Genomic DNA, 22,328 nt, shown 5'->3' with positions numbered 1-22,328 from the left:
CTCCCAGGATCAACGAGCCCTGCCTGTTGTCACACAGCCCCCTCTTCCCCTGTCATGTCTGCCAGCTACTATCCCGAGGGGGAGCTGAGCTCGGAATCATTTGCTTTGTCTAAGCTTGGGTGCCCCACATTTTTCTTTTGCTTTCTTCTTTCGGAGGTAGTAATAATAACAAAAAAGCGTATTTTCTAGTGCCTTTAAAAGCATCTTCTTAAAGCACTTTACAGGAAAACGTGAACAGAAACGGTTAAAACAAGGAAAACCGTGACACAGATAGGAGATAATACAGCAGAAAGCAACAGAAGGGTTTGAAAGAAATGGAATAATCAGTTCATTTTCAGTGGAGCACTCTTTACGTGCCCACATGTTAATTTTTTATAGCCTGATTTCTAGCAACTCAAACATATTTGCATTGAGTAGAACAAAACTGGCCTTTTTTTTGCTTAGGCGTATAACAGGCTACATTTTGAACAGATGGAGCAGAATATAGGACAATCTTATGCAAGAAGTCACTCTTGCCTTGGGCTTCAATTGAGCATGACCATTGTTAATTCCATCTAAGATCTTGATTCTCAACATTAAATTCTAACTTCAGTGCTCATGCATGGTTTTTAAGTAAAGGATTTAAAGACATTCAAGAAACCATAGCTGTATGCCTTTCTTGTTTACAGGGCACATTAGACAAGTCTCAGTGTTTTCACTTCTGTCCCTTTTACCACCACACACATAGTCAAAGGCTCTGCGGGAGAGGTGGCTGTTGGACGGTGCGCCCTCTGCTGGCTCGGAGGAAGATGAAGCCAAGAAGCAACTGCAAGAGGATGAGGCCAAGACCAAGGGACTGGAGGAGACCATTCTGAGGTGAAGGAGGGGGTCTTTGGATGAAACTAATTAGAGATGGTGGGGGGGGGGGGGAGTGGATAAGGGATCTGTACAGTGTACTGTCGGTTTGTTTGGGTGCTACATGGGATGACAGAGGTGTATGTCAGATGTTCTACAAGTGACAATTAAAAAACAAGACGACACTGGAGGCTGTAGCGCAAACCACTGAGGCATGATGCAGTATTCTTACATCACTGTTAATAAAGGGTTCTGTGAAGCTCGTGCAGCCACAGTAAATAAGTAGAAACAGTCAGCAGCAAGGGCATGCAGGAGTTTTCAGACGTTTCTGCTGGGATTATCAGATAGCACTGAAAGTGACCCAAGGGGAGAAACTTTTTAAAATTTTAAAAACTACCTTTTTGATGCTGATTTTGCTGATAGAAAAGAAAAAGCAGCATCAAACATTTTCCAGGCACTATAAGGGCACAGCAGTCCAGTCTGCCGATTATTTTCATCCCTGGCACCAGCAGGCAATGGCTAGCTCTCTGACTGTCACTGGCATAGAATCAGCATGTTGAACAATAGCAGGAGCATCCACGATGATCACTGTGCAGAAAGGTCCCTGTTATTGTCTTCAGTGGATGACTGTCCATGCAGTCTTCCCTTTGTGCTTGTGTTTACAATTATTCTAACGCGTACATCACATCCAGAAATAAATAATTCTTTAAGAAGAAGAAATACATAAATCACATGATCAAATGTTCTATAGCTAGTTTGAACCAAGGTTGATGGCTGAGCCTACTGTATGTGTGTTTCTTAACAGAATAACCCACAAAGTGGAAATATGAACACTCTGCACAGTACATAAGATCAGCTTGCATGTGGTGAAACCTTGTGACAAGTATAAGTCGTGTATAAGATCAGTGTGTTTTCTTTTCATTTCTGTTTTTTGTTAGTAGCATTGTAGAAAAACTGATGTTCATTTTAACCATAAAAAATTGTATTGAAGCCCTATTGTATTGAAGAGTTTCTCACAAATTTGAATAAACAAATGTCTCTATATTTAATAGCATAATGTTCTTAAGGTTATGAATAAGAGGAGGCCTATTTGGCTTTTTTTAGTCAGCCATTTCTTGAAAAGTCAGGGTTTCGGCTTCAACGACATGGCTGTGTAGCTTCTTCCATATTCCCTCAGCCCTCTGGGTAAACTCCTTGAGTTTACCTCACTTGGTTATAGTATTTCTGGAAGTGTTACATTAAGTGTCCTGTGATGAGATATACATTTATACACGGGGTCAAGGAGGTGGAAAATAAAGTAGTCCTGCTCGTGTTCAGAAATAAGAGTTGGAGGCAGAGCAAGATGCCAAGACCTGTTGAGAAGCATGAGCCCAGGGGGTTTTCCAATGCCTGTCTTTCGTCTTGTCTCCCTCTCCCTCCCAGGCTGGAGCAGGAACTGGAGGAGCTCGAGACAGGGGTGTCGGCAACCTCAACCAAAGAGAACTTATCAGAAGTGGCCAAGGAGGAGGCGGCAAATGCAGGAGACAGCCTTGACAAAGTAAGGAGCGGCACCAAGGCCAGCAGACATAGAGTCACCAAGCGGTGACAGTGATAGAAAAGGGCACGACTCATATAGGCTCCTATACTCTCTCAACAGCCTTGCATCAGCTTGGTCAAGGCACACCGGCAGTCTCTGCTCACAGAGAATGCAGGGTCTGATGCAGACGCTGGTGACCTTTATTCTAAAGGCGCAGAAATGTTTTGGGAAAGTTAGATTTGAGGTAGCATGTTTCCACAAATAAAACCTCCATGTAATATTGCTACGGGAACAGGAATGATCTGTAACCTACAGTAGGTCCTTGACTGGCTTCTGGTTTTCATTCTAGTTGAGGTCTAAATGACATAATTAGCTAATTGATTAGGAGACCTTCACATGCTTTTCAGTCTGCTTATTGACCAACACGATCTGCAGGACTGTGAGTCTCCAGAATAAGGATTTCTGAACCCTGACCTTGTTAATAGTTAATACTCTTCGCTAACAGTTATTGTTGCTGTAGGATGGTCTCCATCAGCCATTGATAGAGTAAGTGTTACAACCATGTGGATATCTGAATAAATTAGTGATGGGTTCTGATACTATAATGGTGCTTGTATCCCTCTACCCAGTGAGCTCCCTGATGGCTTAACTAATCACAGCGAGTGAAATCTCCAGCCTTTGATCACAGACAACCTGTGGAAGAATGGAGCCACTTTATTGCAAAGTTAAAGCAGAATATTTTGCTTTTCACTTGGGTCGCTTTTTCTGATTTGCTGAATGTATGACTGCGCCTTGGTAAAAAGAGGTTTTTGAAACTTCTTTTCACCTTGAATGCCACTTCTTTTCAACTCCTTACTGTCCGTGAAAAGAAACAAAAATGCTATAGTCTCCATGCAGCCGATCCCTTTACTGCAGAGTGAATCAATTTGAATTTGATTCCTCCAGTCTATTAATTTGTTGAAAACAGTGATTTTTCTGTCATCACAGGTTTTTCCTCTGTGGTCATTGATACTAATTGGATTAAGGAACTGTTACCACACATTCTAATTTGCTTTCCATCTTTATCTGAGTGTGTCTGAGCTGAACTGTAAGCTGTTTTTTGTCAGGCTAAGATAATTTTGATTTTTCTCTATTAAGACAAAGAATGTGTGCTGCAACATTCTTTTTTAGGATTTGTTATATTATGAACAAAGCGTGTGGCTATGGTTAGTATTGTGTACATTCTCAAGGTAGATAATACAAAATTGATTACAGAGCTTCCTAGTGACATTAACGTGCATGTAAAGCAGTGTCTGTAAGCTGGACTTTGTGCTTCATCCAGGGCCTGATGCAGATGATTCCTGCCACAGAAGCATTGTGATAAAAATGGGCATGTCCACTCGTTTTGATATCATGGGATAGCATGCATAACAAAACTTTTATGATAAAGTACTGGAGGAAGGATTCGCTCTCTATAAGGGCATTTGTCCAGACTTCTAGAGCTCAGTCACCAAGGTATTCTCATCTTTTTAGTTGATTGCTAATAGGAATTATTCTGTATTATATCCAAGTTAAAAGCCCACACAGTGTTTTACATTAACATGTAGACTGCTGCCAAATCCAATAATATAAAGCAAAGTGTATAATCCTGCCACACATAAAATAAACTACAAAAGAAATCATAAAATTACTGCCATCAGTAATAGAACCAAATTGGTAAGGAATAACAACCTCATTTTCTATTTCTGTTGCAGGCTCCCTCAGGCTCTGTGAAAGGTAAGTTACAGTATTTTCCGTCGAATCGCCACATTTTCGTTTCTCTCGCCTGCGTTCAAGCACCACCAGTTTATTCAATTTTACGCATTTGTTCTGAGATTTGTTGTCGTTAGAGTTTCACTTCTGACAGGCGTCTGGGCACACGAGAATGGGAGTTTATAATGTGATAATGGAGACTGAAGAGAAGTTGAGAGACGAAGGCTCTGCTGCAGGCGGTAAACATCACTCTTCCTTAAGATGAAATCTTGGTGCTTCCAAGGTGCTATTGAGTGCGCCTCATTTTTATTTTAAGAACTTTATCATCTTGTAAATTGAAGAAGCAAACAAAAACGTTACATCAGTTTCACACATAGAACAGATCATGAATAAACTTTCTGCAGCTTCTTTTCTTGAGCAATGTTTTCGCATTTTTTTACTTTTTGTCCACCTAATTTTGAGTGGCCACTTGTTTCTTTCCATCTTGGCAAAACTCCCACAACTCCTGTACTGTATAGAGAGCATGAGTGTGGGTTAACCCCCCACCGAGCCAATCATCATTTGACATGCTTCAAGCTCCACCGTGCCTTATAGGTGAGTTAGTGCTGATTGGAGTTCTGGATCTCTCAGTGATGTCACTGAGAGCCTGCAAGTGCTCATAAGGTCACGAAACCAGTGTTTAACCAAGAACTTGGAGAGCCTAGGCCAGTTAATCCCAACCCTTGCCTATAGCGGTTCTCAAGCAGGCCAACTCTGTCACGGTCAGATAGCAAAGTGACCTGAGCTCCAGCTTTTGATGTCTGGATCATGCAGATCAACTGACACCTGGAGGGAGCGCATTTAATACTCAGAATCCCCAGCTTCCTACGCTTTCCCTGTTTATTCTGGGAACTTTTAACTGTGAGCATTGGTATCAAGGTTACAAAAAATAAAGGTTTAAGCAGCTGTCCAAATCATTTTAGGGCTAGTCATGGACTGCACCCTCCAAGACGAGCCCGTACTTTGTCAGAGTCGGTATGATGGTGTGCCTCACGTGGATTCAGGCCGCTGTCCCCCGGTTTTCACCCTTAAGGCAATTTTTGGTTGTACTCTTTGCTGACATAGTAGAGTCACTGCGTTTGGCAAAAGATGCCACCCTGTGCTAATGTGTAAAAATGATGGCTGAGAAAGCATTTTATTTAAACCTGTAGAATTAAAAGGGCTGGTAAGCACGAGTGGCCTTGAATTGTATCTTTCCTGTTCTCTGCAAAGGGAAATTCCAATTTTACGGTCTGTCACCTCCCTCCTTTTTTCCCCCCACACACTGGGTCACTCTTTCTCTCTGTGTATTGCTGTTTCTGTTTCCCTGTCTGTGGCCACCTTTAGAGGTCATAGTTCACAACAGCCCTCGACTGGACAAGTCCGGAGGTGCCTCAGATATGATGAAAGCCGGTGAGTCTCTAAGCTGTAGCTTAAAGTGTAAGCTTTGTAAGAAATTCAATGTTTATTTTTTTTTTCCTCAGATATGCTTCTGCTGTACAAGCTTGCCATGCTTCCCATAAATATATTAAATATTATTCTGATCTGAGTATTTCCATGCATGTGTTTCAGCATATGTTACATTAAATCTTATTTTAATTAAGAATTGCATTTGAGGAAAAATAAATCTCTAGATTGCTTCAACTGTGTTGCAAAAATGCCTTACGTAAGTCTATAATAGCTCATCTTGCTAATATTGTTAGTTATGAGCTTGAGGTTTCATTTTCCATTATGTCGTAAAGCTCATATCTGAATTTAGGAAGTGAAATGAGTAAGTGGAACTCTACAGGTGCCAGTTGAAACTTGGCACTACTCCTAGAGCACTTAGATCAGGAAGTCTGACTTTCTAACACTTACAACCTCACATCAAGATAGCACTGCACTTTCCCAGTATCTCCACCTGCAGCTGGAGTGCCTGCAGTAACAGTAATGAAGATGATAGTCTTTTCCACTATTCCAGTGGCATTATTCATAGCTCTCTGACTCCTCAGAGCCAAATCTGTGTCTTTTTCCATAAAACATTTATTTGCATCCTCTCTGTGACGGTAAACAAGTGTTTGAGCGATTGCAGTGAAGTAGCTCTTTATAAGCTGAAGTAGCTGGGGAAATAAGGCAATAATTAGAGGTTTTATAGTTTGAGTTAGCATGGTCTCCCCCCTCAGGGGTCCTTATTGATGAGATTCCGATCGGTGATGCACATGGACTCAGAGCATCCTGCCAGGTGGAGAGGGTGTGTTTCCTTTTCAGAAAGCATTTACTCAAGAGGAGCCGTTCGTGAAGCACCCTGCAGCCTTTGAGTGAATCCAAAACCAAAATCCACAGTAGCACTTAATGAAAAACAGACACAAATTGTCTCTGTAACAGGGCGCTGAGCAAATTACAGAAAGGATGTCTCTCTGGAATCAAGACAGTGTAGAACTCTGGTGTGACAGAGGACTTTGCCTTTCACTGCAGTGGAGATGACCGCTGTCATGGGAGTAGTGATGTGTGCGCTTGGAGAAGCACTCATCATATCTTCAAGCGCTTCAGTCGTGCTGTATGTAGTCCTTACACTTCGTGTGGCCAATCAATGAATTGTCTTTGTTCTGAAATAATGCATTGAATTTTTAGCCCTCCAACATAATCAGTGCGACATGTTTTTATTTTCAAATATTATAGTTGGAAAAACTTTGTTTTCATTTAAAAGCAAATTCTTCCGTAGTGCAGTTTCAGCAGCAGGTGTGAATGTAGCCTGATCTGGTGGAATGCTCAGTTGTTTTTTTTTATTTCCGTAACCTCCCCTTTCAAGTAGACAGTTGCTCGAGGTGACGCAGCACTGCAAGCACAGTATGGGAGAAATGAAGACCGTGTTCATGTATGCTCAGAGACAGGGGCACTGTGAAACCATCTGCTTTGGTCTTGCAGTGTGATCCTAGAACACTAAAAACAGAGCTTTGATGTGACAGAGGGAACAGAGCCCTTATAGTTCAGTCACTGGGGCATTCTGATACTGATCTGTGGAAGATGCTGGCCTAATGTGCTATCCTCTACGTGTCTGCCAACAGACCTCAGCCGCATAACCAACTTCCCACTTTTACAAAGGTGACACAGACACAAACATTTACAGGCATGACCTGTGATCAAAGCCACATCCTCCAGACAGTAAAAATTCATCCAGCTTTACAAGGTCGAGTTTTTGCTGTTCAAGATCCTCTGGACACAAATTTTACCACCTGTACCATAGTACAATCACTCCCAGTATCGTTATTGTTATTGCTCAGAAATGGAAAAAGTGGATGGCCCAGACCTTAGACTTTTACACGCCACAAAGAGGATGGTGGTATTTTGACATAGACAGCCAAAGGGCAGAATCAAATGTCCTTCGCCTTGCACAAGCTGGGCAAAGACCTGAAATTCAAATCTGAGATAACAGGTTGAGAGCTTAAGAATTATGAAATTTACAAATTTCAAAATCCTTATGGGATATGCCAGTTCACGGCCTCCTTCAGGGAAGACTGATCTCTGGGATAAAAAAGGAGGTTTTGTAATCATATGGTTTACTTGTGTCTTCCTGTTTCCTTCTGATGCACACATTTCTAAAGAAGGAGCTGCAGTTTCTCTCTCAGACTGTGCTCGCACTGTCTTGTGGACTAATGCAAAAGAAACCCAAAGCAATTAAAATTACTCTACTGATAGAAACTGCACCGAGCTGAATAACATCCAAGTCTGATGCATGCAGAGCAGATGAGGAGTTAAACTATGTTCTTTTATAGCTTTGTGTGGGATGTGCCATTTATCTATATGAATTAATTCAATGACATTTGCAGGAGTAGCACCAGAGCTGAAGGTGTTGCTCCTGAAAGAGTGAATTTTAGTTCAGTATTCTTATACATTACAATGTGCACTTCTCGATGCCCATTTCAGCATGCTTTTTCCCCTCAGCATCTTTTTGGGACATAAAATGTTGATATTTGAGTCTAATGGTTCTTGTCTTGCCTTTAACATGTCTAATGTTGTCATTTTTCTTGTCTGCTTGTCTCCAGTTAACACCATCCTGTTGTCTGTGTGTATGCGTGTCTGTGTAAGAGTGTTTTGTAGCAGCACTGTAGTTTTTCATACAGGAATCCGAATGTTAGTGCTTACAGAACTTGCATATTAAGTAACCCAGGGTAATAACCTTTTTTTAGAACCATCCCCCATATTCCTACACAGGCAAATTTGCTGTTGCCATGGCAGCATGGCCATGTTGAAAAATTGGCTGTTGGTATGCTGGCAGGTTTGCAGTTGCTCTGGCAGCAGCAGGCTCGTACAGCATGGCATTTTAGAGGCAGGCGAGAATGTTAAAAGTCACATTTCTCTACTTCACCAATGCCTGCTCACTTCAGGGGCTTGTTGGGAGATTAAAATTTGGCAGGGAGTAGGTGGCCATTACACTGTTGTCCTAGAAAAGCCGCCTCTTTTGCAGTCAGAGGCAAATGTGCAGTGTAGCGCAGTGAGGGAGACTAAGATGAACTGGCCTTTAAACCAATCTTGTCCCTGGGTCACCAGTGGAATTTGTACAAGCTAAGTTACCAATAACTTAAACTCTTAATTGAACTAGTAAGATGCTTTATGAAAACATAATTTCTCCAAATTCCCATGTAGTTTGGTACCTAACTTTAAATCACGCCTATGTTTAAGACCAGAAACTAGTTTAAGCTGTCATTAAGTTATTGTTTCAGTTAAGAACTTGAGAACTCAGTTGGGGTGAAAACTGAAAGACACTCAAAATGGAAGGGCTGGGATTAGAAAGTGGTGCTCCAGCCAAACACCACAAAAGGAAGTTGCTTTTCTGTTGCTGTAATTAGCGTATAAAGGTCTTGAACCCAAGAGCTTCTAAACATTAGCCACTCCCTACTTTACTGTAAAACACTTAATGAGGAAAGACCACAATGGAAACACCCCATCCAGTTGTTACAGATTAGCTCTTGGTATTTGGAAGCTTTGTTACCTTCTCAAAATGGGAGCTAAACTCCAGCATTCGTGTATTTCAACCTGGCCTTTGTTTACTCAAGGAAATGCCTTTCTTTCCAGAACTTCCATAGTCTGCTGGAATATTTCAGCAGAAGCAGCAGTGACATTGAGATAATGTGTAAACAGCACAACAGCAAACACAGAAGGCAGCACACAAGACTGGCACGATAGTCATGCAGTGGCTTAGCTTTCCACACAGCTCAAGATCTGATTTATATTAAGATCACTGTTCTATGGCACGTGGTCTTCTAGGAAGAGATGTTGTGCTTCAGCTCTGAAATGACAAGCTCTTGTTTTTGTTTAGAAATGGTTTAAATTTGTTTTCCATAATGCAAATATTTGGAAACAAACCAAACCAATTTACTTGCTTGTCAGAATCCCCAAATCATTTAAAGGTGTGCACTACTTTGGTGTAGTTGTGTTTGACTTTGTGCGGTTTATTAGTCCCGCCTTGAACCCTGTGCCATGATCCTTACAAGGATAAGTTTTGTGGGAATGTGTGGCTGGACAGGTGATTTTCTAAGAATGTTTATATAAGCACTTTACTGGGACCACCCAAAATGCCCCCCCAGCTGAGCTTATAACCTAATGACCTTAAGCAACAGTAGATTCAAAAGTAAGTTTTTTTTCCCCAACCTGCAAAATGGTCCTTAGGCAAGTGTATGTGGAGGTGAATGAGAGCGAGCCTGTGACCCTAACATTTCCTCTCATTGGTCCCAGCGATGTACTCAGTAGAGATCACCATTGAAAAGGACAGACTCACAGGGGAGACTAAAGTGCTGTCCACCAACACTCTGCTGCCCAAAGACCTCTTGCACCAAGGGGTCAAGGTCTATGAGGATGACCGGAAAGGTGACTTTAAAGTTAATGCGGGAAAAAACAAAGATGGTTATACTTAACGAGAAGTGATGGGAAACCAACCAATCAGAAGCTAGGTAGTGTCACATAGAGGCAAGATAACATCTTCACTTCACCCATGTGGGTGGATGTGGCACACCAGTGCTGTTGCAGTTTCTCTTGAGATATGCTGAAGTTCTTTGCTCAATCACTGCTCAAGCAAGCATCTATCCAATACAGAGGTGTCTATTAAATTCTGGAAGAGGAATTTATAGTACAGTGCTGGAACTGCTGATGCCCATTGATGGCTGAATCCTGTGGTTTACAGCTTTTTTTCTGGCTGTGGGTCTTTGAGCAGTTTCTTCAAAAGTGTTCTTTTCTAATTAATAATTACACTTAATACAAAGTCACGATAAATGCAATAAGACCTGAAAGCAAAGGAAAAAAATGCTGAAAATAAATGGTCAAAAAGTGTCAAATTCATTCAGGTTTTAACCCTGGGTTGTATTAAATAGTCATTTGTATTTGTGTACTATTGCTGCCCACTTGCTGTAAACTTATTTTTTATCAAAATCAAGATGGGGAAGAGAATCTGAGACTGTCAAGTGTTCACATCTCAACTAGAATTCACTCAGTGACTTCTGAAGAGAAATTACTGGACAGCTGTCACTGAGTTAACATCTCACTGGCACTGTGCTCACAGTCCCCTGACGTAAATATAGAAAAGAGTTCCAATCAATTGGAGGAGTGTTACTTAATGGTCAGATATGGACCCCTGAAACAAACGTGTTGCTGTGCCATAGGCACTAGATGAGGGCTTTTCAGAAAACTGACTCTAATACAAACAATAAAAGTGTTTTTGTAACTGGGTCACTTCTCGTAAAGTGCAAAAAAAAACTTTAGCCCAGCATGGCACATTTTAGCAGGGTGACCAACAATAGCAAACTGAATAAACGACTGCAGTAAAGCGAAAGTCTAACAGTAGCTCTGATGAGACCAGCTTTCACATATCTGTTATACCACATGCTTGAAGCCCTTGAGCCGTTAATGATGAAACAGTGTGTGAAAGTATTGTAGAGAAAGGTGAGGTACTGCACTGTTTCCCCTTCACTTTGCACGTCAGCAGCCAAATGAAACCTCCATGAGCACCAGGAGGTTACGTAAGGGTATTTTAATTGGAACTGCTTCAGGGTGTCACTCATCCACCACATGATCTCATAGGTGCAAGGTGCAGCTGAAACAGACTATAGTGCCTTTTGCAGAAATGTGTCACTTGGTCACCCTGTAGCAAAGCTCTCTGCAGATTACAGGCATGATTCCTTCACCCCCACTTCCCTATACTCTTTCTGGGAGAGCTCTGCCAAGGATAAAGCCTTCCAGAAAGGAATGTGCCAGACACGTCCCTCTCCTAGATCCCTCCTGATGCCCAGCCACCCCTGCCAGGCAGCTGGCTTCACGCTTACCTGTGCAGAATCCTGTTTCATGAGCAAATGCTGATCCTGGTCAATATACTGTCATATTGCATATATACAGTATATGGATGCTTTTGGATGGTATAAAAACCTACTGCACCTGATTGTGAGTGTTATTAGAAATGCTTGTTAAAATAGAAACTGTTAGTCTCTCTTTAGTTTGGAAGACACTTTTGAGTGTTTTGTGCGTTTATATATAACATGTAGACTGTATAACATATAATGGGGTAGGCAGGACAAAATGCAGTACTCTGTACTCTGTACTACTGACCAGAGGGGTCATGGGTTCAAATCCCAGATGGGGAGACAAGCTACAGTAGGTGCTGTGCCCCAGAAAACTATGCTGGAAAAATAGATATCACCATATGTAGGTAAAAAAATCGACATGCTGTTAATAAAAACATCGGCTAAATAAGTTAAAGACATTAATTCTGGCTAATTCACAAGTTGCCAGTGCAGAGTCCTAGTGTGTGTGAAATAAGCAGAGCACAACGGGGCTCTACATAATGCTTTCTAATAAACACCGTTTTCAAGAAGAGCTCCACGAAACTTTAACTGAGCCCTCAGTGAGAGAAGAGTGGTAATACAGTAGGTCTGCGTGTTCCGCGTCTACAAAAAATATAAACATCATGCTTATCGTATATACTGTCCAGTTGATCATTTTAACCTATCTTGGTCTATATAAATACATGAAATACTACACTGCTGCTAATGTCATTGAATCCACAACTTATTCTCTACCAGTGTTTCATAAACCAATTAAGCTATTGTGTTTCATCTGTGCCGCAAAGCACTCTGTCCGACCACCATTCAATAGGAATTAACCCCCACCGTGCAGAACCATGACAGAGTCCTGGTCCACTGGGTTCAGTACCTGGGATGTGAAGCTGAGGATCCTGAATGTTAGTTTAGAGGAAATAAAATCAGAGAAAACTTAACATGATAGCAGAAAAAAATGTAGAAATAAAATCTCTCCTATCATATTTCTTATCTAAATATCAGGGCTGGTTTAAAATAAGTTATTTCAGAATTAGAGGGGAATCGAACATCAGGATATCTTAAATCACCTTGTGGTCTTTAAAAAATGGAAAATAAAATTGAGGTTTAATCAATGATATGTCAAAACAGTAAATGATAGCTAACGATATGGCTTTTAGGGGGAAGCTGAGTGATCTGTGGTAATTCTGCTGTCTGGTCTAAAGGCAGCCACAGAGAATCACCAAGACTTCAGTAAGCTTACAGATGTTTAAGATCCCTGACCTGACAAATGTTGTTCACTGCATTTCTATGTGTGTTCCCAAGGGTAATCTTGCAAGAAATCCCATTAACAAACATTTCCAAGAGCAATGCTGGAGGCCTGTGTTTTGCCCTGCTGTTCCTGTGCTTTAAGAGTTGCTTTGGTCTCTTTCTGCTTGTCGTGCATGTCTGTAGCTCAATGTGATTTGCACTTCCTTACTGCCATTACGGTATAGTAATGGATGTGGTGAGCCTTCTTGGATTAAATCTTGAGGTACAATATCCAAGATGAGATATGTCCACCGGGATAATTAGAGCTTTTAGTTACTGAGAAGGCTGTCCTTTGTCTTTCACAGAGCTTATGTCTTGAGTCACCTTTCAGAGCATGGTGAAGATCGAGCACCCCAGCATGTGTCCATTGTGGTTTTTCAAGGGGTGGAGGCAGTGATGGGTGGTGTGTGCTCTCTAAATGTATGTAACTCCACCAGATGCACCAACTAGGAGGTCTTCATTTAGGAACAAGTAATAGGTTTATTCCATGCTGAAAAGAGAAGAAAGAAAACGTAACGTTTCGGCCGTGGAGCCAAGAAGGCTCCACCGCCAAAACGTTGTGTTTTTTAACCGAAACGTTGTGTTTTCTTCTCTTTTCAGCATGGAATAAACCTCTTACTTGTTCCTTTGCAGCCTATGCATGCTGACGCAGCTACCCACCTGAACTACTTCATTTAGTGCTGGTAGAGCTTCTGGTGGTTTTGTGAATGCAAGGACCACTGCTATATAGTCAGGTAGATTTAGCCTAAATTTTAGCCTTGGTTAAGGTTGGGGTCTTTAAATATTTTCTAATGAATCTCAAAGCCCAGCAGGGGTTCCTGTCTTGGCCCCTAGCCCACACTGCACGTGTCCTCTCGTCTCCTTCCCAGTGGTCCACGAGGTGCGTGGGGCAGATGGAGCCCAGGAGAACGGGGTTCGGCTCCTGAGCTCCTCGGAGGTGGACGAGCTGATCCACAAGGCCGACGAGGCCTCCGTGAGCGAGGGGACCCCGAAGAGGCCGACGCCAGCCCAGGGCCAGGAGCAGGCGCAGACCCCCAAGAAAGAGATCACCGGCATTGAAACCAAGCCCACCGCCAGCCCCCAGAACGCAGGAGGGGACACCGGCGTGGAGGGCCCGGTCACCATGGTGTTCATGGGGTACCAGAGCGTGGAGGACGAGGCTGAGACCAAGAAGGTGCTGGGGCTGGAGGGCACGGTCAAGGCCGAGCTGGTGGTCATCGAGGACGGGGAGAGCAAAGGGGGCGCGGGGGCGGTCAAGGAAGACCAGGCGCCCCCTAACGGCAGCACCGCAGAGCCCCCAAAGAACCAGGAAGCTGCGGAGAAGACCGAGGGGGAGGCCAGCACAGGAGAGGTGAACTCAAAGGAGAAGCAGCCCTGCAAGTGCTGCTCCGTCATGTGAGCCTGTCCTCTCGAAGGGCGACCTGACTTTTCAAGTAAAAAAATAACCACAAAAAATATCATTCTGTTCTGTATCTTTTGAGCGACGGTTCCCTTTTTTTTCCCCATGTAAACGTTCTGATTTTTTAACCTTTTTTTTTGGGTGGGGGGGGTTCGTGTGATCTGCTGTCATGGGCTCGGCACCGAGTAATATCCGGGATGGATGAACGGACGTGCGTACAACACTCTCCCACACGCGTTTGAATTTTGTAGTTTTTGCTCTTCCTGAATGAAGGACTCCGATAAATATTTATCTAAATGAAAAGTCGTTTATTTTTAAAAGATATATTTATTCGTTTTTTTTAATCTGTTCGCTCCTTTGGTCACTGCTTGTACAGATAACAACACGTGAGGTGTCCCATCTGCGCCGCGTTGAGCGGTTTTTAACACAATCGTGGCGAGGTGGAGAGGTCACAACTCCAACCCCCCTTTTAAAAACGACAATTCCCGATGCGATCTGGGACAAGAGAGTGACTGGAAACCTATCTGTTGTTTCCAAAAGCGAAAGTTAGGTTATGAAGTTAGGTTATCGCCCAGAAAGTGGGAGATAACGTGAGGCTGGGTTATTATCAGAGGAAGCAGGTTACAGAGTTAGAGGCAAGGGACAAGCTGGGAATCACGAGAATTGCACTGGAAGAATAAAACAGCCTCAAACCTTGAAACCTTTTTCACTTAAAAAGGACATTTTTATAAAGATCCTTTCCAGCAAAATTGGAATTAAAATAGAAATGCTAGACAGGTACAATGTCCTATTGTCTGTCTTTAGGAAAAAAAACTCTCAAGACATTGCAGTAGAAAATGCTTAAAGTCCATCACTTCACTTTGCTGTACCTTTTACCGTCTAGAACAGATTAAAATGCCCATTTTTTCATCTTATTATTGTTAGTAATATAATAATGTTGAATGAATTGTATACCCCTCTTTCAGATACTGAAGGCTAATGAAACAAATGTTATGAAGGGAGTAGTCTTGCTTGACTTGATTCATTCCACTGGCCTTGATCCCTTGAAGATTAATGGGATCCTAGGAAGATAAATGGATATAGGTTGATGTATTTTTTTTAAACAAGGCCGCTACACTGTATTTTGATGGATGTGCATCAATGAAGCATTGATCCCTGCTTAAAAAGAACAATAGGTTATGTTAAAAACATTCTAAGAGTAAGACAGACAATCTGTACTGGTTACACATCCAAACAAAAACACTTAAAAATTCATGATTTATTGAATTTTCTTATATATAAATTCCCCAGAGAACTGATACGATAGAGTATTGATTTTTAAAAATGATGCCATGATCTTGTTACTCAAGTGTTACCATTTGATTTTGTATTGTACTTTACTTGTAATTGTGGGGAGTGTTGTTTTGTAACTTGTGCAGTTCTCACTCCTCCATGTGAGGAATCGTGCTCATGTATTGGGGAACATTTAGTTAACTCACAGTGAAGGTTGAAGTTACCACTGTCTATTCCTCTGTTCAGCCAAGATCGGATCACAGCTATTAGTATCTGGTGCTGATCAGAGCAAGCTTAAAGATCAAGGACTATACCACCTACCCCATTTTTACAAACATATTGCAAATCAACCTGAACCACAATGAAGTCTGTGATTAGCGGTATTATGAAGTCTTTTAACCTGTACAGCTCTGAAGCATCTTTTTAATATGTAAGAACTAAAGCAGAGCAGGACAGTGCAAGTAACATCTTCACATTCACATGGAATAATTGGCCAGATGCAAATTTTCTTCATTTTTTTATATTTCCATTTTTGCTGTTAGATAAAGCTGTGTGCTCTGCGTAAATGTATCATTTATTTGTTTCTGCTGTTACTTTTTTCTTTCAGTTATTTTGCTAGATTTGGAAGCTTGATTTTTATTTGCTGGAAATTAGGAGCAAAATTTAAACTTTTTTTTTTAAATAAAAATGTTCTGTGGCCTTTTCAGTATGTGTTTAAGAAACATGTCTGAGCTATCCAGAGCATGTACTTAAGAAACTGTGCGTTACATCAGAAATAAATGTAACTTGTTTTGATGATCAGGATGGAAACAATTTTCAACAATTGTGGTTGTCGATATGTATTCAGGAGACAATCCTCCACCTGTGACAACTAAATAGCAAAGCAACAAGAAATGTTTTAGCTCAGTTTAAGAAACCTGATTAAAGAAATCCCTGCCGTTCATAAAATGAGCCAATACATTCAGAAGGTCTTTCAGCAAATAATGACAGACAGGGCTACCTATTTTGTAACAAGAAATTCCCATTGTTATGCACCTTTCTGATACCTTTTCTCCCCCATGGAGAATACCAATAACAATACAGTGTTTAGTTTAAAATCGTCTTCAGAATTGCAGCCTCTAATTGCTGAACTCAGCTAATCTGCAGCTTCACATTCCTCTATGAGACTGAACAATCTTTGTGCGTAGCACTCATCTCATATCTCTTACAGTACCTGCACTGCATCTTCGTAAGAAAAACAAATGGCATGTTACAAATATAGCAGCATGTATTTTACTTACAGACTGACCAACTGGACAGTGTTTATTTGTTGAAGAAACGAGTAAGGATCAGCTTTTGGTCATGTACTGTAAGTGAGACTGTCTCTCTGAGGACGTGTGACAGATTCTCATGCAGTGAGTGGATTAGATTGGATTTCCCACTTCTAAAAACTTGCAGGCCTTGTGTGCAAGGAGCAGTGACGTTACAATCCAGATTATTTCTGTCACCTTTCTGAAACCAGAAGTTGATCTAAAGCCAATTTAACAGGGTGTATTTATTGAGAATAATGTAGAAAGCAGGATGGCACTGGTCTTAATGAGACAGATTCCAATGCAGAAACTCATGTTCTGCATCTTCAATGTGGCAAGAGCTGGGCTCAATTAAGCAATCTGGGGCTCCTCTTCTTTCAAAAGCAAGAACGTCTCAGGTCGCGTTCTTTGGAGAAAAAGCTCCCTCACTTTTTCAACAGGAAACTATGCAAATCGTCATTCTATTAACAAAAACCTAACTCCCCAACACCCTAACTCTTGTCTAGGTGTCTGGAACTTCTAGACAGTTATAAGACAAACGCTGGGGATTGGTGAAGACCCAATATAAGTCAAGTTCCTAACTCTGGACACTGCTGTTGTACTCCTAAGCAAGGAACTTAGGATCCCCCAAACACCCCACATGCCCAGTTCTGCAAGTGCGTATCAGTGTTTCTGGGGGATCAGTCTCGTTTCTTTTCTTGAAAGAGTCTTGAACTCTGTTTTCTTCTAACACCACAGAAATTGGGATCGTCTCAACGAGCCAACAGGGTAATGAAAGACTTCACTTTGCAGCTGGCTGCATTCCCCTCAAGCACAGATTGCCTTGTATTTTAGATTGCCATGGGATGCTAAGGTAGAAAAATCAAATGGCCAGGTCTTTCTTTTGATTCATATTTATGTTCAGACTGACAGCAGGGAAATTCAGACACTTCTGTGGGTCGGCCTCTCCACAGCCTTTAGTGACCCCTGTGTTAGCAGTTGAGGGTGACCTTGTAATTACTTGACTGCTTTTGCCCTAATGACATAGAAACAAAGAGCTGGGTGAAAGTGTTGATGGATCTGAGAATAATACCGTGCCTAGCCCAGCAATTACTCTTGTTTAGAGCTTTTACTTTCACGGTGAAACACAACCAGACATCTTGATTGTTGTACGAACGTAGCAGAGTAGAAGAAAAGGTGACCCTGGGTTGAAAATGGCAGAATACAAACTAAATGTGACATGATTTTAGCTGAGCTAGGAGCTCTATTTCTTCTAAGATGTAGTTCTGGCCCAGTGTCAAATAAGCAAGTCAGACTCGACTGTAAAATGAGGTATTCATCATTGTGATAAATTTGCCGATTGGTGAAGCCGCCCTCATCATCTCCAGACTCGTTTGAGTTTACAATTAAATTCCTTTTGGCTCAGCAAATATCTGCAATTGCAATTGCAACTCATCATAAAGCGCAGTCATAAAGTCTGTCTTCATCTGCAGCACCATAGCAATTCTTTCCCCTTTTAGTATCAGGTGCCTGAGCATTCAGTTATTTTGAATTTATTTTATTATGACATTTTATCCCTGACAATGTGGGGATGTAAAAACACTTGCTTTCCCCCTAATCCCTAGTGATCTGGTTTTAGTTTTCTCTGCTGGTCCTCTACAATTTAGTAGCCCTATATATAGCCCCACTGTACCTCCCCTTAGAAATCTTAATCTCATGAAACAGGTTACTGTTATCCGCAGGTGCTAACTGAACAGCAGGGTCCAACAGTGTCAATGAAATCTGGTGGTAGGAGGTCCAGTAAGGTGTGGATGTCAGGAGTTTTCTGAAGCTTCTATGATCAAAATGAGTGGAGCTTCAGATACCCGCAGTAAAACTCAGGATTTGCATGGGGAGAGACTTTAGGTTGTAATTCCTCAGATGGATAATGTGTGAAGGAAGAAAAACCTGCAAAGAAAATCTGTTGAATTTCTAGAATTTCAAACGATGCCTGCCTCATCGCCCAAGAGATGCCAGCAGCACAATTTGATAGGGATAGAAAAGAGCGCCCCCCCCCCCACGGTTTTCAATACATTTGTATGGATTTACAGTGTACGATTGTAAACAGCCACTGTTTCACAGCACCTTCTGTGTGCTTCAAGCAGCTCTTCTCAGGCCATTAGTGAAATTGCACTCATGGTAATAGAAATACTGGAACCTCTTTCATCGTAATGGAAAGGACCTGTTAAAGCTCACATGATGTGATCATTTCTAATCAACTGATACATCCAGCTTTTATTCACCCCTCGGGTGCAATTAACCATTCAGGGAGCTAAAAAAAAATGACTGCAGTATGTGATAAAGACACTGACTCCTACTGACTAATTTATGTGTTTCTTTAATTAAGGAGCCAATTGGACATGTAACATAATTGCCCATCAGATGAGAAGTACATCTCTTCCAGGCTGTAGGTCACCAGTATGAGAAGGAGGTGAGATATCACTGGTGTAGCTCCAGCGTTCCTCCATTACACTCACACTGAGCCTTGAAGAGTCTCTCTTGTCTTAAATCATTTAGTAAGGGCGCTGCTTTTATTGCTTCTCACAATCCCAAAACTTTCAAGATACTTTGAGGAAACTTTTTTCAGGCTTTTAGCGCTTTATATGTTTAATAATGCCAGATGTGGAAAATCTGGATGAAAACAGAGCCAACACTTGGGGAAAAAAATCTTGAGCAAACTTTCCGAGCAAGAGAAAAAGGGGGCAAATATCCTCTTCTCTTTCACTGGCTTTATGTTCTTAACCAGAAACGTTCCATAATGACGTACAGTACAGTCGAAATTTCAACCTGACCTGAGACGGGATTGAATCAAAATCCACTGGCCCATTGCAGAATACAAAACCCAGCACTTCCTATGGGGTTCCATTGTCTAAAAAAGCTTTTGTCCAAAAATAACCCAGCCCGTGGTTGAGTCAAAATAGGTTTGTATGTTATAAATCAGAGGCTAAAAACTAGAAAGTTGGAAACCACTGGACCTGGTCCTGGTTTGAAGGTGTATTGTTTTACTGTTGTACTGTGTTGTGAAGAAAAAAACAGTGTTTTGCCCCTGATGGGGCTGTTGGTCTCTCCTCTCTGCGGGTTTATTATAGCACTCTAATGCAAAGCCCCTCACACTCCCTTGCCTTTTTTCTTGATTTTATAGCAGAAGGCACTTCGGGTGACTCTATGGAAAGACAGAGAAAAGAAACTGAATTTCCCTGAATGGCTCCTTACAAAGGGTCCTGAATGGCCTCTGCTGTATGTTCCAGCAGGGAGAAAACATTGTCACAGCTTTCATTCCTCCTGTGATTTCCAATTCGCATGACAACTTTGCTTTGACAGCAGGTCTTTCACAAGGGTTGCAGAAAGCCTTCAAGTTCAGTTTATTCGCAGTTTTGCACCTTTGACTCTGTCTAGCCTGCATAATCTACGTTATTTCCCATATCAGGGCCTATGATTTCCTCCTGCTGGTTTTGGACCCATTGCATGATCTACTCATCTGACTGGCTCACTCATCAGGGTCATTCTTGGAGTTTCTATAAATTGTGACCTCCGTAATGTGTCCTCTGTCCTTCATGGCTCCGGCTTCAGCCCCTTTCTTAAGACCCCCACTTACAGGAGATGTCTCCTGAATCTCTTGTTCTCATATGGTTGGTAGCGAAGGAGCCAGGCTCTTTTTTCAGTGCCTTAATTAAATACTGTTGAAGATTTTACCCTACACAAAAGAACAGATTGGCAAGCAGCTCTCACTTTTTCAGGCATGCTGTCCATAGGCTCTGCCCAGGTAATCCCCAGCATTGTCCATTTGAACCAGCACTGCTTCAAAATGCGAGCTGTTAGAGAGGAACTAGCTTAGGAATAGCTACAGTTCCGAAAAGTCAGAAGGCAGAAAAAGCTGAAAAGGAGTTAAGGGCATGCTTTGGAATATGTCTTATTTGTGAATGCAATAAGGCCTGACAGGATGTCAATATACACTATACCCAATATACAGGCATGCTATCATAGGGCTACTCAACATGCAGCCTCTCCAGTGCCCTCTATTGCACCTTGTTATATTGTAGAGATGAAAGGAGTCTCTTCACAGTTCAGAGAAGATTTGAGATGTTTTAATTTGTGATGAAAAAGGCCATTTCCAGAGAATGCCAAAGAAGACACATACAAAGAGTATCTCTCATTCTGAATCCATGCAATTTTACGGTAGGTTTAATAGTATAAGTACATCTCTGGTCACCCTATGTTATGACCACGAATGGCATATTTAGAAGTGACCGTTGCATATACACAAGGCACAATGGCTGTTTCTGATGTTATCCCCACCTTTTTGTTATTTCTAACAAGTCAAATACAGTTTAAAAGGCACTCAAGACAGGTCAGGAATGACCCACATCACGTCAGGTTTCTTCAGTATTGATCGTGCAATCTCCCTGTGGATATACTGTTACAAAACTGAGGACGGCTGTCGTAGGGTGACAAGGAAGTAGACTGGAGGGTCACAGGTTAAGTAGCCCAGTGTACAGTATGAGTGTCACAGGGGTCTACATTTCCTCATTGTATAGGTGTTAGGATATTTAAATAAAAATAAAAACATCTTTCAGTTCTTAAAATCGGTTGTATGTATTTTTATATGTATTGTTTGATCTGTCAAGATAAGACCCTGCAGGTTGTCTGTATGTGACTAATACATATTGTACTACTTAGAGGTAAAAGGCTGCTTGTTCAGCCTAAGGCCCTGTATTGCCCATAATGTCGATATATTGTATCGGTCTTACACATGCCCTGTTAACTGTGTACTGACTGTACTGGTGTCAGTATTTATCAAATTAATTCAGGGATTCTCATCATCACAGAAGGCCATATTTCAGTTTCTCCAGATGTCTGATTATCTTCTAATTCTGCCAAGAAAAATACAAATTCTTGGTGATCTCAACCTAGACTGTATTAATAAAGTACTCCTCTTTCTTTTTACCTCAAAAGATTGCTCCAAGGTACTCCTGCAGCTGTCCAGCAGAAACATTCCACAACCAGTAGGCAGTATGCTAACTGATATAGCCCCAATGCCTTGTTGTCTGGTCAAACTGGACTTGTACATTTTGTAGAAGTGTGCATGTTTTTTGATATATCCTCCTTGAAAAAGTAATAAGCTTTCTCTCTCTCTCTCTTCACTGGGTCACTCCACTTTTCTTACTTCCCACCAGTGTCGAACACTTTGATTATTACCGCAACTGCTACTACAGTAATCCTACTACTGTTGCGACTGCTACTTCTACCGCTTTGTTTGTTGTGAAGGTTATAAAAAATGAAAGCTCACGAAACTGGAAAGTGATCTGGAAAGTGTTCCAAACAAAAAAAAAGTGAGATGTGCTGTAAGCAATGTTATGTCTCTGTTTTTACATATTCAAATAAAGAAATTCAGACCAAATTTCCTGGGCAGTGTAGCTGTCGTCTTTTCTGACACCCCACCTACTCCTGGGCATCTAGGAGCTCTAAGAAATCTCTGTGATCTCTGGCTTTCTGAAGATGACAGTTTTTCAAGGTTTTTTAATCCTTCTCATCAGAAAAATGCTATGTCTTACGCTTATGTAAAGAATGTTTCACAATTAGGCGTTTTGCAGCTTTTTTCACCAGCACAACCTTCCTCTTTGTCTTGGTGAACTGTGAATGTTGGACATAGTCTGAGAAAGGGG

At 41.6% G+C, this 22,328-nt stretch overlaps 1 protein-coding gene across 3 annotated transcripts in view; it reads left to right on the top strand.

The window, feature by feature from the left end:
* Positions 1-22,063, top strand: part of palm1a (paralemmin 1a) — a 53,836-nt gene extending 31,773 nt beyond the window's left edge. Inside the window, exons 4-9 of one of the 3 annotated variants that reach the window (XM_006639796.3) lie at positions 728-855; positions 2,257-2,371; positions 4,084-4,105; positions 5,447-5,512; positions 9,812-9,943; positions 13,557-22,063. In XM_006639796.3, coding sequence (XP_006639859.2) covers positions 728-855; positions 2,257-2,371; positions 4,084-4,105; positions 5,447-5,512; positions 9,812-9,943; positions 13,557-14,086 — 993 coding nt within the window. In that variant the 3' untranslated portion in view covers positions 14,087-22,063. The remainder of the gene's footprint in view (positions 1-727; positions 856-2,256; positions 2,372-4,083; positions 4,106-5,446; positions 5,513-9,811; positions 9,944-13,556) is intronic. The other 2 variants (XM_015365611.2, XM_015365612.2) reach the window with 2 other exon arrangements.
* Positions 22,064-22,328: the final 265 nt, after the last annotated feature.

This window comes from Lepisosteus oculatus, chromosome 29 (assembly GCF_040954835.1).
Source record: "Lepisosteus oculatus isolate fLepOcu1 chromosome 29, fLepOcu1.hap2, whole genome shotgun sequence".
NCBI classification, from domain to species: Eukaryota; Metazoa; Chordata; class Actinopteri; order Semionotiformes; family Lepisosteidae; genus Lepisosteus; species Lepisosteus oculatus.
The sequence above is the reverse complement of the archived record's forward strand: the minus strand, read 5'-3'. Positions and strand labels throughout refer to the sequence as shown.